At 43.1% G+C, this 18689-nt stretch overlaps 1 protein-coding gene across 1 annotated transcript in view; it reads right to left on the bottom strand.

Moving 5' to 3' along the window:
- Window positions 1-18689, bottom strand: part of LOC126101187 (homeobox protein cut) — a 466023-nt gene extending 447334 nt beyond the window's left edge. Inside the window, exon 1 of the mRNA XM_049911884.1 lies at window positions 18390-18689. Coding sequence (XP_049767841.1) covers window positions 18390-18470 — 81 coding nt within the window. The 5' untranslated portion in view covers window positions 18471-18689. The remainder of the gene's footprint in view (window positions 1-18389) is intronic.

Here is an 18689-nt window from a genome sequence, read left to right as displayed (position 1 = left end):
TAGTTGAAATCTTGATCTGCTGTAATAAAACGACGGATTTCGCGATCGATTGCTGTCCTTTTCTCCATTGTCTTTAATGGTGGAAATTTTATTTATTTATGTAACCTGATCTGATTAGGGTCATCGGACCATCTCTTACGTCGGACCAGGGTTTCGTCTTTTTAGGCAGCGGTAATGGAAAGAGTAAAAACAAAAATTTTTTTTCCAGTTCTGCGAAAGGTTAAGATGCAATTTTGGCGCTTGACGACAAGGAATATCACGTCCAAGTTAAGGGGGGTAGGATGTGAAACGGGCCGACTTGGAGCAGGAGAGGCACCACAGGACATTTTAGTTTACACTGTCTATACTTTTACAAATAAATTCATAAAACTTTGTTAGCATGACCAGGAAGGATTCAGGATTCACATTCATAGCAGAGTAAGTTCAAAAACATAACAAAACAATTTTTTTTTACATGTGAAATTTCATCTATTTTTTCACTTGGTATTGGCTGCATTTGTTGCTGTAGGTACACTTTTCTTCATAAGTAAGAGAGATTCTTCGAATAATTTTGCACAGCATAGAAACCATACTTACAGGCGTATGAAACTCTAGAATGTCCCAAATCTGTTAAAAACTGTGGTAAAAACTGAGATAATGAACTATAAAATTCGAGTTTTCTCTAAACACGAAGTTTAAAACGTAACAGCCCATTCATTTTTCCATAGATTAAATAAATTCTAGAGTTTCATACACCTGTAAGTACGGTTTGTAAGCTGTGAAAAATTCATCGAAGAATCTCTCTTACTTATGAAGACAAGTGTACCTATAGCAACAAATGCTGCCAACAGTAAGTGAAAAAAATAATGAAATTTCACATTTAATAAAATATTAATTTTTCGTGTTTTTGAACTTCCACTGCTATGAGTGGGAAGCCTGAGTCCTTCCTGGTCATGCTGATAAAGTTTTATGAATTTATTTGCAAAAGTATAGACAGTGCAAATTAAAATGTCCTGTGCTGCCTCTCCTTCTCGAAGTCGGCCCGTTTGACGTCCTGCCCCCCTTCAAAAATGGTTCAAATGGCTCTGAGCACTATGGGACTTAACAGCTATGGTCATCAGTCCCCTAGAACTGTAAGAATGACTCCACCATGTCGTGCTGCTCGATATTAATTTCCCCCTATTTTAGGTCCCTTCACCGCCGCAGACCTCTCCCGTTGCTCGACAGAGAAGGCGGCAGCGGCTGTGCGCGTCGTATTTACCGGCATCACCAGAATGGGATGCTAGGAGCTGGGCCACTGGCGAGGTTTCGGTGGCGGGCGCGCAGGAGCGCCTGCGAGGCAGACACGCCGCGCCGCCGGCAGGGGCTGCGGGAGCGGCGGGGGTGGGGGATGGGGAGCGAGGGAGGCAGATCGGTAAGTGAATTATAGGAAGAACACTGTTCTTACTGTGAATTAGCAGGCCCAGGCCCGCTCGCGCTGTTCCGGTCGATACGACGCCGCGGCGCGGCAGCTGGAGGAGGTGGCGATGGCGGCGCCCGAGTTGGCGTGCCTCGCCGGCGACTGACCGCAAACACACGCAACAGTCTAGGAGGGACGCCCTGGCCGTCAAACACACCCGGCAACGCTCCGCTGTGCGTCGCCAGAAACGGCACAGTAGGGCCGAAAATACGTGCGGCAGAGCATCGACTATTATCCGAATACCGATCAGCCGAAACATCGCTTCACCGAAAGCGCTCCACTCGGTAGTTTCATATTTGCGTGCGCGACACGAAAAGGTTCCACAGGCGCTGGATTGCCCACTTCGGGGGTCTCAAATGGGTCAAATGGCTCTGAGCACTATGGGACTTAAGATCTGAGGTCATCAGTCCCCGAAATCTTAGAACTACTTAAACCTAACTAACTTAAGGACATCACACACATCCATGCCCGAGGCAGGATTCGAACCTGCGACTGTAGCGGTTCCAGACTGAAGCGCCTAGAACCGCTCGGGCACAGCGGCCGGCGGTTCGGCGGTCTCTCTCTCTCCCCCCTCCCAACTCTGCCACCTCCTGACAAGGGAATCTCCCCATCGCACCCCCCTCAGATTTAGTTATAAGTTGGCACACTGGATTGGCCTTGAAAAACTGAACACAGATCAATGGAGAAAACAGGAAGAAGTTGTGTGGAACTATGAAAAAAATAAGCAAAATACACAAACTGAGTAGTCCATGCGCAAGATAGGCAACATCAAGGAAACGTGAGCTAAGGAGCGCCGTGGTCCCGTGGTTAGCGTGAGCAGCTGCGGAACGAGAGGTCCTTGGTTCAAGTCTTCCCTCGAGTGAAAAGTTTAATTTTTTATTTTCAGACAATTATTATCTGTCCGTCCATCCGTCCGATGCGAGGTAACTGCGCCGTAGTATGGGGACGCTACACCTAAACAAACATCGAAACAAAACATATGTTTTGACAGAGCACAGGGAAAACTGTGCGACGGTGAAACTGTTGCATTCATTTGTTGCAGTTTATGTGACAAACTCTTATGTATTCGTCACTTTTTTGGGAGTGATTATCACACCCACAAGAAAACCTATATCGGGCAAGGTAGAAGAATCTTTTTATCCATTCGCCAAGTGTACAAGTTAGGTGGGTCGACAACATATTCCTGTCATGTGACGCACATGCCGTCACCAATGTCGTATAGAATATATTAGACGTGTTTTCCTTTGACCTATGACCTTGTGATCAAATGTTTTCGGTTCCCGTTGGAGAGGCACGTCCTTTCGTCTACTAATCGCACGGTTTTGCAGTGCAGTCGCAAAACACAGACACTAAACTTATTACAGTGAACAGACACGCCAATGAACGAACGGACAGATCATAACTTTGCGAAAATAAAGAAAGTAAATTTCTCACTCGAGGAAAGACTAGAACCAAGGACCTCTCGTTCCACAGCTGCTCAGGCTAACCACGGGACCACGGCGCTCCTGAGATCTCACTATCCTTGATGTTGCCTATCTTGCACATGGACTAATCAGTTTGTATATTTTGATTTTTTTTTTCATAATTCCACACAACTTCTTCCTGTTTTCTCGATTGACCTGTGTTCAGTTTTTCAAAGCCTATACACTGTGCCAACTTATAACTAAATCTGAGGGGGGTGAGATGGGGAGGTTCCCTTGTGAGAGTCGTCGGCGTTGCTGCTCTGTGTTGATGTCATGAGACTTTGCCTGTGACGTCGCCATGTTGTACTGTTCGCAAAAGTGACTACCGGTAAATGTCAACGCGTTGTTCTTAGCGTTTCCGATTAAAATATGACTACAGTGGAACGTCGCAGATCCGGGCTCGGATGGTCCGGCTTCCCGCTTAGCCCGCCCATCACATTTCCTGTGTTTGTTTACCAACAGAGGCCGCTGCTACAGTCAGGACAGAGCCTGTCGATGGCTCATCGTCTGCCACATGGATCAATAGGTAGTTGGACAGTTGCTAGGTGCGGCAGTTCCATTACTTTCGGTATGAACTTTTTTCTAACTCGATCAAAACTGTTGACAATGTTCTTCTTACATATTAAAGTGTGTTAAACTAAAACGTGGCACCAACTAAATGTAAACATGTGATGCTGTCTTTACAAGCGTACGTTGAGCCCAGTGACGTAAATGACTGTATCAGTACTGCTGATGTTGACTGCACAAAGGAAGCAGAATTATCTGAAGACCAAGTCATTGGTGCTGTAACTCGAACAACCGATGAGAACGAGAAACATGTTGACAACGAAGACAGTGAATCTAAGGCTCGAGTATCACATATAAATGCTTAAAACGCATTTCGTATAGCCTTTCAATACGTCGACCAATGCTCTAGGTCTAGCCCAACAGACATTTTGTGGATTAGGAAATGGCGGAACACGGAGGCAAAATCAAAGTTGTCGCCTGCTAAGAAAAATAACATTGCAGAAATTTTTCGTCCTTCTTTGGATAAGAACATGTTTTCATCGTGTCATTTCTCATGTTTGAAACGGTTAACTGCAAATCAGTTGCCTGTCAATGCAGAACTGCAGTAAGGTACGTGCAGATGTGAAACGTTCACTCGCAGTAACAATATATTACTTTATGATACAGACGTATTTTACAGTACATGCACTAGCTGTACGCTACTCTTCCGTGTAAGGTTTTTCGGTGTGTGAATGTTTTGTTTCCGGTTTGTTACTGTTTTGACATGGAACAACTTTTCAGATGGTATTTCCAGTTGAACATTAAAGTTGTGTTGCGACCGCAGTGGTCACGGGGTTCCAGACTGAAGCGCCTAGAACCGCTCGGCCACAGCGGCCGGCTTTCTTCTGGTAATCCGCCCCTTTTTGCGTTCCGAACATGCTCCTTCTCCCGCAGGGCACGGATTAGCGAGGTTCTTCTGTACCTGAAGATATGTACTTAGCTCGGGTATACGGAGTTGGAAATGCAACAATATCGGACATTACAAAGAACTGTGATGTCACTACAAAATATGCGAGTGTGTGTGGCAGTGAAGATAGACGTTTGCACATAAAAGCGGCAAAAATGGCAGTAAGCCTGTATTGAGAAACTACACAAAGCTTGGATAAGCTGCTTCCTTCCACACTGCTCATAAACAATGTTTACCCAAGCTGATCGGGCTGATTAAAGAATCTTGAGGATCTGACGAAAGGAATGGGTAAAATATTAAAGACTGACTCGGATGTAACGTTAATGACCCTAGCTGTCAAATACTGACCGACGAGGAAATAACTGTTAGTGTCGCCGGTGGCCACGATACTTGTGACTACAAAGAGCCTAGAGACAAAGACTGTGCTGCAAAACGACCATCCAGTATGGAACATTTTCACTGCTTCGAGAGGGGTATGAAGCGATTAGAACTACGAGAAGAATGTGCCGCTGTCGAATTGTCTTTAAAATATTGTAGAGAGTGAGCGAAAAAAAGTCGAGTCTCACCTCTCAAGCAAAAACAAATGTTGGTTTTTTTTCCCTACATTGTAGGCTACAGTGTTAAAAACCATTCTGAACTTTCCAAAGTAGCTACGTAGTTTGTCAAATTGTCTACGTTATTTGTAACAAATGTACAGTTCTGTGTTTAATTTCGAGTTTCTTTGCTAGAGTTTCCTATGACCGTTGGTACATGTTTTCGTAAATGATCGGTTATCTGAAAAACAGTTCTCGAACACACGCGCCACAAGTTATTTCAGAAAGTCGATGCTCTGCTGTGCACTTTACTAGATCCTCAAACGTTATCTCGCTGGGTGAAAAACGAAGATAATAATATGTTAGGGCCACACCACAAATTTTCTGTCAATACTCGTACAGGTCTAGACTGACCAGAAGAGAATTTTGAAATATTGAGAGATGAAGTTGCCAATTCATAAAGGGTCCTATACTTAGGTATTATGGTTCAACATGAAGCAAGTACTCGCCTCTGTGAGCAGAATCATTTGCCTTCACTTTGCTACAGTTCCTTCAGCCACTTCTGAATTATTTCACGTTTCAGATTAGTCTTATTCCACCAGGCTTACGCGATTCAGTTCATCCATCACCGAAAGTTGTGGCGCAAGATTTAAAAAATAGGTCTGGTATCGCTGTGGACCTGCTTTAATATTCCCAATCCAGCCACTCTGATTTAGGTTCCACGTGGTAGTAGAACGTCAGGTTGATCTCTACAACAGAGCTGCATGCGATTATCTTCCACCATCTGTGAAGAAGACTCGTACTCTATCTGCAACTGCTCTTCTGCCGATATATCAAATACTGGAAAACAGATCTTTAGGGTCCCCAGCGCTTTCTATCTTAGCAACAAGTACTTTGTTCGTACCTTTCTTGTATCACCTGCCAAGCAAGATGAAAGTACTGAATGCCAGTACCCTGAGAAACGAAACCGCTTTATTTCGCTGTTGAGAACAACGATGTCGCACAAACATTGTTAGGATAATTAGCACATCTTATTCAGATTGTTCGTAGCTGAAGCGGCAATGGAACATTCCACTCGGAGATTCTCCAACGCTACATGTACGGCAAGGACTACTATTTTCATTAGTCTTCTTTTATGTTTTTATGCCGGAAAATGAGAGATAATCGATTTTAAATCAATATTAGCCACAAGAAAACAGCTTCTGGGACTGAAATGGCGAAGTATTTTCTTTCGTTTACTTCTGGACGAAAATACATAGTTCTCTGCGTCCCATTTCAGCTGTCTGCTGCTTTATATTAAGCACAAAATACATTAGTCGAAGGTCCTTGAGAAATATAGTACTGACGTTACTGTTAAGCGTATTTTGTGGCCTGTGGCAGGACTCTGATATTTTCAAATGTCTCGGCAATACAGTTCCGTGTTGGAGAAAATGTCAAGAGAATCTGCGAGTAAGAAAAAGATTTCTCTTGTCGCACACAGAAAAAATATGTAATAGTGAGTTGGAGACACCTGGAATAAGTAAAACGACCGTGAGAGAAACAACTGGAAAAATGAAGAAGTAATTCGAAAGGAGACATGAAAACAAACACAAGCCAGGAGATAGTAATAAATGGGCGTGCTCGACGTCGGAGAAACCGAATAATGTGTCTAAGATATTTTATATCCCTTTCTATTTGCACTCGTGTCAAATGTTGAAAAATACAAATTGCCGCAGCCGTCGAGATAGTCCTTGGATGGCGGCTGCAGTGAAAATCGGTTTGTAACGACCGGCACGACATCGATAACGCGGCGAAGGCCGACTTGGATCTTACGCAGCACTCATTCGCTAAGCACGAGGGCGACTCATTTTGGTCCCCTTTGGCGCCAACAGAATTAGACCTAGCACGAGCACTGTGTCCGGGGTACGACCGTAGAAGGATTTCTAATTAATTATCGAAAAGAACGAAACTGGAGATAGCAAGTTTTGGTCACTTAACGGATGCCATTACAGAAGATTCCAACACTGTCCATTCTAACATGTAAGTTTAACATTATAAACAACGTAACGAGTAAAAAAAGGGGCTTTTTCTGAATTTTTCTACAGGTAGGAGAATTGCCAAAGGCAGATTTTCTTCAAGAATTATGATCTAGGTTAGCAACTATTCTCGAATCAGGTACCTGGGCTACCACGAACTATGAAACTTCATCCTAGTATACCAACAATTACGAAGTTAACTTGACCCGGGGAAAAAAGCTGAGGGTAAGGAATTTCGTGGAAATCTTTGTCCGCTTATTTCGTTCTCCCCGTCAATACTACCAGATCTGAAATACTTGTGAAGCGAAACCGAAATATTTGCACCAGCAGGGCACGGCAGAAGGAGGGTGGAGGCTTCCTCACACGCTGTCAGGGCCAGTCGAACTGTGACCAGGAGAAATCCGCGGACAGCTGTCGGGAAACTGGCGGCTTAGGTTTGTTGGCGCTAGCCGGGAGATCAAAGGCTGTCTGCGGTGTCGCTACGACCAGGTCCCACTCGCCCCGAAATAACAGAAGATGCGCGCGCAGGTCCTTCGCGTAGTGTATCCCACAGACACTGCTTCCCTAAGGACGAGCTTCCAGCGGTGCGTACAGAATAAGAGCGCCATTCAGTCGGGATACCTTTGTTGCCCGCTGTTTTCGCGGCACCGTGCCAAGTGGCAGTTGCCAAAAAATTTGTAAACGGAGAATAAAGTCATATAAACGACAGGGTTCTTCTGAGAGCTGCGAAGAGCACAACATTGACAGTGCATCTCATGCTGCTGGTAAAAATCTAGAGACAATTAAAAAGAGAGAGAAAGAGAGAGAGAGAGAGACAGAATAACGCCTACAACCTGATCTAGGCAGGCTAACCAATTTCAGCGTTTAACATGAAATTATGCTTCCGCCAACAAAAAGTATAAATTTACACATTTTTTTAACCAACAGAATTTTTGCTCTCCTGCTAATAGTCTCGTTTCTCGACATATCTTGTATATTCAAATCCGCCGGTAATGTATGATGCACACGTCATTCTCTTACACCGTAGTTTTCAGCCTGTTCCGACGATTCTTAGATTGATCACCTTACAAATAAACCGCTTGTACGGTTTGGTGGTCTTCTGTAGACATTTTCCTGTGAGTACTCTATAATCTCAAAGTTATTGTCCTCTAATACGTACAGCTGTCATATGTTTGAAGGTTGATTTTAACACTGCGGTGCTTTACTAGGCATGGTCCTGCTGTAGGCGGTATGTCATTACCTTCCTCTGACCTTACAACCGACTTACAGTTTTAACATGACACCGAGTTATCAGGAATTTCTAACAACATCTCTAACTTAGTTAATTAGTCTGGTCCATATCAAATATCCTGTCTGTACCTGTGTGGATTTAAGCGTTCAGTGAAACTACGGTTGTCCTACCACTGCTGCACACACGTGATGCTCTTTCAACCAATCATTATTCCTGAAAAATACTGATAAACCCAGGTAACGATGATGGGGGTGGATAGCGGTCATGGACCTTTCTCTCTAATGTGGACGATAAAGCCTCAACAGTGCTGAGATCTAAAGACTGTGGTGGCCAGGAGAGACGCAAAAATTCATCTTTCTGCTCACAAAGCCAGTCCTAGACGATGAGACCCGACTGATCAGGGACCCTAGCGTGTTGGAACACAGCATCACCACTGGGACCAAACACTGTGCCAGCGGGTGGCCTGATCAGCCAAAGTGATCACGGAATCTTTGGCGGTAATGCGACCTTGCAAAGTAACCACGGGCCCATGGAATACCTAGACACGGCGGCCCAAATAATCACAAAAACACGGCCATGTCTCACTCTTGGGACGTAAACTCGACCGGAAGTTGGAATCACTTTGAAACAAGTGTCTTTCGACCGCATGACATTCTTCCATTGCTTCAAGGTCCAGGTTTACCTGTTACGGGCTTTTGCATCACTGATGGGTGGTTTCGAAATTCCATCTCGGTCTGCTGTCACCTGTATATGGAGCTCCTCTCTTGTTGTTTTGGTGCTGACATCGTTCGCAACATTGAGTTCGGCAGTGGTCTTTGCAGCTGCCGTCCTCTTAATTTTTCGTCACAATCCTCTGCAATGACCGTCTGTCTCGATCACTCAACACACACTTTCGTCCGCGTTGTGATTTAGCGGATGATGTTTTCTCGCTTTCGCTGTATGCGATATAAATCTTCAATTTGATGTCTTTTGAGCACCTTGGCTACATTGTTAAGAAGCACCCACCCTAAGATAATCAACAATTTGCTCAAGTTCGAATCCACTGAGCTCCGACATAATGCACTCACAACTACACAGAAAACGGGTCTGACCACGACTGACAGTTGCATAGGTGCCGTTCGTGATCTAATGCAACAGCACAATCTGCAGGCTTTTCTGGCATCTGCGTTTATGTTCAAGCATGACTTTCTCGAAGTGTTTCGGTGTTTTCGTCCACCCCCTGTAGGAGGGAAGGCCGTGCAGCCTTCTGTCGTATCTCTATGCGTACCCAGATGTGGGAAAAACTGCAACCAAATTTGCCAGAGAACCGAATCCACAGTTATCAATCCAGCGTGTGGATTCGTTTTGGATAACATTTACCAACTAGCAAATTAACGACCTAGGAGTTAGGTTGTAGCAGAAAGCAATTATAGTACACAAGTATTTGCCAACAAAAACAAAATTATTGTCGTAATTACTTTTAAGAAATAAAGCCAAAGGCCACTGAAGAAAAGTCTTGTCGAAAGTAGTTATTAGTTTTTGCCACAGCATAATTATTAAGGTCGGCATTCATTACTGGTACCCCGCTTAAGAAAAGAAAAATATGACTGAAACCTTCTGAGACAAACTCCTGAAGACAGGGAAAGTAAATAATTTGTCCTTCACGCTTTACTCTTGGAATCTCTTGTATCTGAAAAATTATTCGTATTTGGGTAAACGTATCAGGTGTCAGGGAATATTCTCAAAGGTTGTTTTGCTTGTTTTAGGCGAAAGCGCTAACACTGAAAGAATAAGCAAAAGCGTTTTAGATCGTTCAGGTGCAAAACAAGCTATAGGCTGGGGAAATCGCTAAACCCCCAATAAGTGGATCGCTCTTTGCCCTTCTTAATTACCGCAGTAAGTCACACAAGCAAACGAAAGGAAATCGCGACGGAAAACCTGCGAAAGGCGGAGGCGCAAGCACACTGGGGCCGCTCCCAAAGGGCGCCAAGGAAAACATTCTGCGTTTGAACGAAGGTGAAATTTCATTCGCAAAGTCGAGCAGATTTTTTTGAATAGATTATTTTCAAACGTCATTGGTCTCCAGAGTGAGTATTCGATTAAAAAGAAAGGGGGAAAAAGGAGACGGGGAGCCACGGGAAGGAGGTGATTAATTACGGGCAAAGCGAAGCGATGCGTGTGCTCGCGCCGAGATCAAACGTACGGCGCGTAAGCGGCAGCTATTCCGCCCGCGGTTTGGAAATAAATTGGGAGGGGCGAGGGGCGGCCGGGGGTTAAAATGAGTAACGGACGCGTCCGAAATTTATTGGCACGTGTTCAGAGATCAAACGGCCGCGGAGCCGGCCCGCTGCGTGAGAAGCGCAATTCGATCTGTGTCGCGACCAGAAATAAGACGAGACGGACACGACGCTTCGTCCCCTCGCGACACAAAGTTTTGTTAGAGCTGCTGAAACGGCTGGTTACTCGATACAAGAGAATGAAATAGTGCTAATCACCAACGACAGTATATTTCATGGAGCATCTCTCACCGTAGCTAGTAAATCTGTCATTCGACCGGTCGATATCACCATGTTGAAAACCATATCCATCCGATACGAATTTTCACTATAATTACTCCACCGGGATTCGCACACTTCACAAATTAAGAACAATATTTATGTTACACATATGCGTTATATAACCATAACAATTCATAGCAAGTATAAGCATTGTTCTAGCGTTAGGCTTTTTCAAAAGTGATGGATGTGTTCCGATGCAACTGGACGATAATTCGACGGAAACGGGGAAGGGGTAATTTTATATAGCCTTTTGGAAATAAATTCTGGACGCATACTGGGTTAAAAAGGGTAATATGTTTCTGGATTTCTTGTAGCGTCCATGTAAAGTTAAGAGACCAACGGAATTACGATTGATAAGTCGTAAAAATTTTAGACTAATGTATAAGAAAACTTATTTACCAAAGAACAATCATTAAAGAGCCATATGTTTTCAGAGGTTATTTTATTTGTTCGACCTGTTACAGTCTCATCAACGCTATCTTTAGATCCCTATGCACTCCATGTGACCCTATGTGCCGAAACTTCTGAAAACATAAAGCTGCTTGGTGATTTTTATTTGGTAAATATCTGATATGCCGCTGTCCCGTATCCACGATGGATCAACAGACACAGACAAATACAACCAGACACGATTTAAAAGAAGCGAGTCTGTCTTGTTTTACAGGACTCAATGAAAGAGGGAATCTAAGTGAAATAACGGAAGCACCACAGCAGATATCTGAAGCTGACAGAACGATAACCAAAATGGACGTGCTGGACACTCGGTAATGCTCTGACAACTTCCACTCTAAATGTGAACAAAAAAAGAGTTCGGACTACGAATAAATTTTGAAAACGCGTACCACATTTGTCTCTTCGTCACATCATATATGGATACGTTTTTCAACCAGATTTATATCGCCTTCTATCTCAAGAAACAATTAATAATGCTCTTTCTAAGTGATGTGGCTCTGAATTAAATTAAGTTATTGAAGTGCGACCTTTGGTATCACACTCTTTCATTTCTGCTAATTAGTATATCAATAAGCAGCTATAAAAATGGCCTCTGTTGAAGATGGTTTTATAGTCTTAATACCCTTGTTACGGGTTGCAACTGCGGCGTTTTCTATACGACTGTCTGCATATAATACTAGAACAATTCGCACAGGCTTTCACATAATTTACAAAGAAAGGCTCACGCAGCGATGTGAAAGTAGAGGAATATTTCTTCAAGTAGGCCTACTTTCTACGGAGCAAAGAACAAATGTGTACGAAGGTTGGAGGCTGAACAGTATTGTTAGATAATTTAGAAATGCCATGACTTCTCAAAAAATTATAATATAAAAAATAATTTTCGAAAAACAAATCAGATTTGTGGAAAGAGAAGGCACAATTTAGTTGTAATTACTAAAGTGTTTTTTAGTATATATCATAAATTTTATTAGTTAGAGTGGTCTCTGTAAGGAAAGTGGTTACAGGAAAATTGTGTAGGTTTTTTAACAACCACAACGACGGGGTCATCGCAGATAGTTCGGAAGAAAATATTTAAAAAATAAATCTGAACGTAATTTGGTGTTCGAAAATGCCTCATTGTTGGAGGCTCCGTTAAGGGTATTTTTCATTTATAATAACAAAACTATACACGACAGCTGCAGAGGATGACATATCTAACACAACGAGTTTCTCTGTAAAGATACCTTGTTGACAGAAGTGGGGTTTCAGCGGTTCAAATTTCAAACTCGCATCGGTCCTGATTCATAGGTGATGGACCCCTGCACTGATTTTCCCTTTCATTTGTGCTTGTTACTACTTGTGATAACTCCTCCTATATTCCATCACCCAACAGTTTTCAGTATCGCTACGTTTCTGTAGCTTTGTTTTGTGATGTTTTCCGACGTGCAAACTTTACTTCCAGTAATTCTTTCCTCTCTGCTCTACCGCATTCTGGGCTGTGTAGGTATGTTTTGTTTTCCAAAGCATATTTCTTTGGGAAAGGTTTTCGTTTGTAGCTTGTTTTCATCATCGAGTACTTTTAGTGATAGGATTGGCCATCTTAAAAACAGCAAATGGAACTAACGAAAAAATGACCATGACAGAGAAAGCAGACAACTGCATCTATTCGTTATTAACACTACAGAACCTTTTGGCTTCGCTGTTCAGTTGAAAACAAACCCGAATAAAGGTTAGTCGCTGGAAGAGCAGAAAACTGATTACTTGGTGATGTGGCCATTGGACTGAAAAGAAAAAGTCGATCTGATTTCCTAAGAGTAGTAGTAATCGCTATACACAAATCTTCATAGCGCTATAAATAGCAATCGGCATGATTATCGCTTCGTAAATCTGACAGTTGGTTGCTTAATCTCTTCCTCTCTTCTAACGCGGATCCGTCGTTTACTTTGTTTTCTTAGAAAATTTTGTACTCCCGATGTATACTTTCGAAGTACAGCTAACGGCCTGTAAATTCATGCACTTCTTTGAATTCTTATGACGTTATTTTTTCACTTCGAAAGGCTTACTACTACTGTGCGACAGTGAGATATCGTAAGTAATACTGTTGTGCTTTACAAGCCGATTTTTTTTTTTTTGCATTAGTACAAAGTATGAAAATTGGCTGTGAAAATTGTCTACAGTCGATTTGAGTAACGCAGTTGTATTAATGAATATTAATTTCCACAGCACATTTCGAAAACTGAAGTGTTAAAATTACGAACAACTTCAGTTGGAAAGACCACATAGATAATATTGTGAGGAAGGCGAGCTAAAGATTGCGTTTCATTGGCAGGACACTTAGAAGATGCAACAAGTCCACTAAAAAGACAGCTTACACTACACTCGTTCGTCGTCTGTTAGAATATTGCTGCGTGGTGTGGGATCCTTACTAGGTGGGATTGACGAAGGACATCGAAAGGGTGCAAAAAAGAGCAGCTCGTTTTGTATTATCACGTAATAGGCGAGTTGGGATGGAAGTCATTAAAGCAAAGACGTTTTTCGTCGCGACGAGATCTATTTACGAAATTTCAGTCACCAACTTTCTCTTCCGAATGCGAAAATATTTTGTTGAGCCCAACCTACAATACTTAGGAATGATCATCAAAATAAAATAAGAGAAATCAGAGCTCGAACAGAAAGGTTTAGGTGTTCGTTTTTCCCGCGCGCTGTTCGGGAGTGGAATGGTAGAGAGACAGTATGATTGTGGTTCGACGAACCCTCTGCCACGCACTTAAATGTGAATTGCAGAGTAATCATGTAGATGTAATTGTTTCCGTCGGGAGAAATAGATATGGGAGAGCCTATTCAGCTGGCCATCAGAAAGAATATCCGCTACCCTAATTTTACAAATATACTGCACGTATAATTTTAGTGTTCGAAGACGGCGCACGGTATATCTGCACAATTTATAATGATAGACAGAGCACTGCGAAATTGTTACTTGTACATAATTCAACGCTGTCGATCATTCTGGGAAAATCTCAACAATCAGCTAAAAGCACTCTACGGGTAGTTTGGATTAACCTTTGCGGAACAGTATGCTCCTGCCGGTATCGCCCGTTCTTTTTTTTTTTTGCTGTCGTAGGTACTATTGGTGGCATTAAGACGGAAGCTTCACGCTGTAGAAAAACAGAAGGGCGACCGAAAGCCGAGTGCGAAGTACGAATTGGGAGGCGTTTGCAGCAGGAGGAGGAGGAGGAGGGCGATACATTGGCCCGCGCTGCTGACAGCGGCCGCCGCTAGCTCAACAAACAGAGGCGCGCCGCGCCGCTGAGCGACGCCGACGCCCGCCCCCGCCAAAACCGCCACCGCAGACGGCGGGGGCGCCCGCCCGCCCCCAGGGGCCGCACTCGCACCCGATGCCGAGCCTCCAGCTCGCGATACGGCTTCCGCCAACTACCCAAGATTCGTCTAAAATACTGGACACAATAATGCCACACTCATTTTTTCTCGAGAGAAATATTGCAATAAATGTTTATAACGCGTGAACATCACAAAAGAAATCGTGTAGTCTTTGGAACACTAGTAGCGAAGCACAGATTAACGGGGTAGCTAGAAAATTATGCTGTCAAAAACGAGAGGATAGGTTAACAAATGTTCCCTTAGTAGGCAGAACGAAGAAAGAAAGAAAGAGAGATTTGTCAGCTCTATCCTTGGGTGAGATTGCTTGAACACACAATCTCCCTGAAAGACATCTACACGTAACAACGAACGCAAGTAAGCTAACCTCTAAATAAAAAAAAAAAAAATAAAAAAAAGTGAAACAAAGTAAAACTTTTCTAGGGCCACCGCCACTAACGCGCAAAATGGCCTAAACGTTTCCTCCGTGTTTACTCACGAACGAGAATTAAAAATCCGCAACGTGGCTGATTGTAACAAAAATCGCATCAATGCTCGACATTTTCAATCGCTTAGAGAATCATGCATAAGGTAAATAATGAAATATGAAACATTTCTGTAAAAAAATGAAGATTGGTAATCACTGTCTTACTAATTCACATAAAAGCTAAGATGACTAGTTAAACATGCGCAAGAATGTGCGTTGTACTACGTAGCAACATCACACATCACAAGCGGTCTTACCAAATTTAGACACTGACGTACAACCCAAATAACGAAACAGCAATATTTTATAGAGAAAAATTATGGAAATGTCAATGCTCTCGGTTAGTGGGACAAGCAATAATAGCAAACATCTTTCCTCGCACGCCTAAATAGTTTTTAGAAACTTGCTTATTATCAAAACTTCAGTATTTTACGTCTTGTTAAGTAGACGACCATTAGATACGAAGTAAAATAGGAATTCCGTTACAGACTGCAAATAAAAATGTCAAAGAGACGAGAGAAGTCTTTATGTCATTGTAACATAAATTTTACAGAATGGAATATGTCTTATCAACTAAAAACGATATGCAGGTAACATAACATTTCTATGCAAAAGAAATGAACAAATAATTAATTGGGAGCTAAAAATGCTGCTAACTATATTGACAAAATTGGAAGCGACTCATACCTCACATGTCCACGTAATTCAGAGAAATATAACACTGCATTTGTCGTGAAATCGTTCAACACTGATGGAAAAAAAATTGCAAATAAACGGCAATAGAACGGTTGTCACGGAAAATAACAGCTTTTACGTATTATTATGTCCCGTAATGTCACAGGTAAACTAATGCAAATTTTGTGGTCTCGTGATCTGTGGGAAAACCATTGCAAATATTAAAAATGGTGCTAAAACTACAAAAGTCGTCCCAAACAAATACATTGTTGTTATCTGTGAAAAGAAAGGCTTTCCGTCACGACGCGACTGGCTGTGTTCTAAGATAAAAATAATAGCTATTTTTTTTCTTTTTCGTTCAAAAATAGGCATTTACACTGGTGGTCTTGCTGAAATAATATTCTCACACAACACACGAGTTACCGAAGGGTGATTAAAAAATAGCTTCAAAACTCGACTTAGATGAGAAATTTGTCAATTCGGTTAATGCTACTGTAGATATACGAATATTTTTAGTTTAAGCCTAGCCACAGGCCACACAAAAATGCTTTTTGTTTTTTTAGTAAATTTTTCTCAGACTTGTTATAGCAGAAGACTCGTGGACTTGAGTTTTAATCAAAGATTGAATATTTTTTACAAAAAAATTATTGGCCTTGGTCGAGCTTCGAGAGTGTATCTTAAACAGATACAATGTCGAGCCTCGCTTCAGAGAAAGAAACGCCTGTGAAACTCGGTTCACGTCAAACAAGAAGGAAACCGCTTCTAGCTCCTACCGCGTATACTGCGCCGTGCGACCGCTATTTTCGCTAACAGCATTTCTTAGAAAAATGACTGGTCCTTGTGGAGTGGCCAGAAGCATCGCTCTTGTAGCTATAATTGTACACCAGCGGGGTGCCGCACCTAACTACTAGGGAGAACGTCGCCTCATGGCGAGACACGTTCTTTCCGAGGAAACAACGGTTCGACGAAGCTGTCACCTGAGAAAGAGCTACGGAGGCTACGGAGGGCCGACGGTACAAAGCAGTGATCGCTTGTAAGCAGCGACTTAACACGGGCGCCGCCAACGGTGAGACCTAACGAGTGTTCGACGGAGGTCTGCTCGGGCCAGAACCGGTTCGTTCTGCGGCACCTCGTGCCGGCTGTTGCCGATAAAACTGGTGACGCTATCGGCCTCAGTGTTCTGATACAACAGCAAAGAAAAAGAAAAATGCGGAGAAACATGCGGAACGCAGAGGAAGGCGATCGTAGAGGCCTGACACTTGGTCATAATTCCGTCGCCGTTAAAACTGTCATCCGTTCTGTCAGCAAAACGCAACACGCTGGAATAACTGTAACACGTAACATCTGAAGGATAATGCGAGACAGAATGTTTTTTTTTGTGAGAATAACATTTTGTTGCACACCCTATGGAATATTTTTTTTCTGAATTACTGCGTCCGTTGGCATGTACTTCGAGTGATGTTCCGCTTACAGTGAAGACTTCACAGGGAGAAAAGCTAATAATGCTCCAAGATGAGGATATATAGCAAATCCCGTCTGGAGAGTAAAATTTACGCTTTCTTGGCTCGCGAGAGAACAGGGATTCCGAAGTCACTTTCATATTGAACGGTTGACAAGCATGTGACAGACGAAAATTTCTTGAACACTGGACTGCGTCACGCACTAGTAGCAGTGGACGTACGTCCGTTACTGCCTGACTCGAAGGGAAATAGTTCTGCAAAATTAAACAAGTGTCAGAATCACTGCAAAGATACTCGTTCATTGCGTCCAGCAATATTCCACGTGTTTCGTCAAGTGCGAAGAAGTAACCGTGGCACGGCTACTTAGGCATACACATACTGCCAAAAATGAATAGTTACACTAGTTCGGTTTCACAAAATGGTTTCCCAGAGTATCTGTTGGCTCTGTATCAACTGTGACTTCCTGCACCGTGTAGAAAGTATCAGCTTTTGACATTGCCGCTTTCACTAATGAACGTAAAAAATACTGAAACAACTGTAAAATCTTGAATACTGGTTTTACTTAGTGAACAGACTGGTTTGTCTGTTTCAGTACGCAGACACATCGAACAGTACAATAACCATTAAAAACCGATCTGCTTAATTCAACGCGTGCGAATAATTACTGACAGTGTAGAATAATGTCATTCACCGTCACACGCTTGAAGTTCTAGTGTTGCGGTAGTTAGCTGCAAAGGTTATTGTTTCAGCGTCAAGCCAAAAATCGCAGTCACCGCACAAAGGCGATTGTCGATAGTAACAATGCTGTAGTAGCCGTCTATTTCTCCTCTTTGTGGGATAAAGAAATGGCGTGAGGCACATTTTACGCCCACACTGCAATGTAAAAGATATTTCTCAAATATCTTTAATAAAACCTTTCATGTTGTACTGGGGTATTTTTAATATAACTTTGAGTGTAACGCAATTTTTTATGAAATATTCGTCAAAGAGTTTTGATAATGGAATACGGGGTTTTTGTCATTCACGTTCTCGTCTCAATACTGCGTCGGTACTATAGTGGTTTACGGAAGAAAATTATTTTTAGCGCATAGGAGTCATACATCACCTATCCAGGTAAGTGGTGAACAGTGGTCGTCACGACGAACAGACACCGCATTTTTTTCTGTGGGAGTACGGAAAGAAATAGCAGTAGTACTCGGGTAGGTGAGGGAGAAAAAGAGGAGGGCAACACTTTTCGGTACACGACGCTGCAAGCGAAGCAAGCAAACACGCTGTGGGTGTGTCACTTACCTGTTGCCAGAACTGCGCCAGCAAGTAGATGCGCTCTTTCTTGAACAGCCAGTCCATAGACTGCATCGCCTGAATGTCCATGGCTGGCGTCACATCGAGCGCTGTCCCGAAAATTTTGGCTCCTTGTGCGGCGCAGGTGGCCGGCGGCAGGCAGGGCTGCGACGTCGGGGTCGTGGCCGCCGCCGTGGTGGTCGTCGTGGTCGTGGCGACGGAGGAGGTCGTGCCGGGGGCGCTCAGCGGGCGCTCCGCGGGCAACGCCGGCGGCGGTGGCAGTGGCGCATTCTTAAGGTCCGCCGGGAG

This window comes from Schistocerca cancellata, chromosome 9, assembly GCF_023864275.1.
Source record: "Schistocerca cancellata isolate TAMUIC-IGC-003103 chromosome 9, iqSchCanc2.1, whole genome shotgun sequence".
Taxonomy (NCBI): Eukaryota; Metazoa; Arthropoda; class Insecta; order Orthoptera; family Acrididae; genus Schistocerca; species Schistocerca cancellata.
The sequence above is the reverse complement of the archived record's forward strand: the minus strand, read 5'-3'. Positions and strand labels throughout refer to the sequence as shown.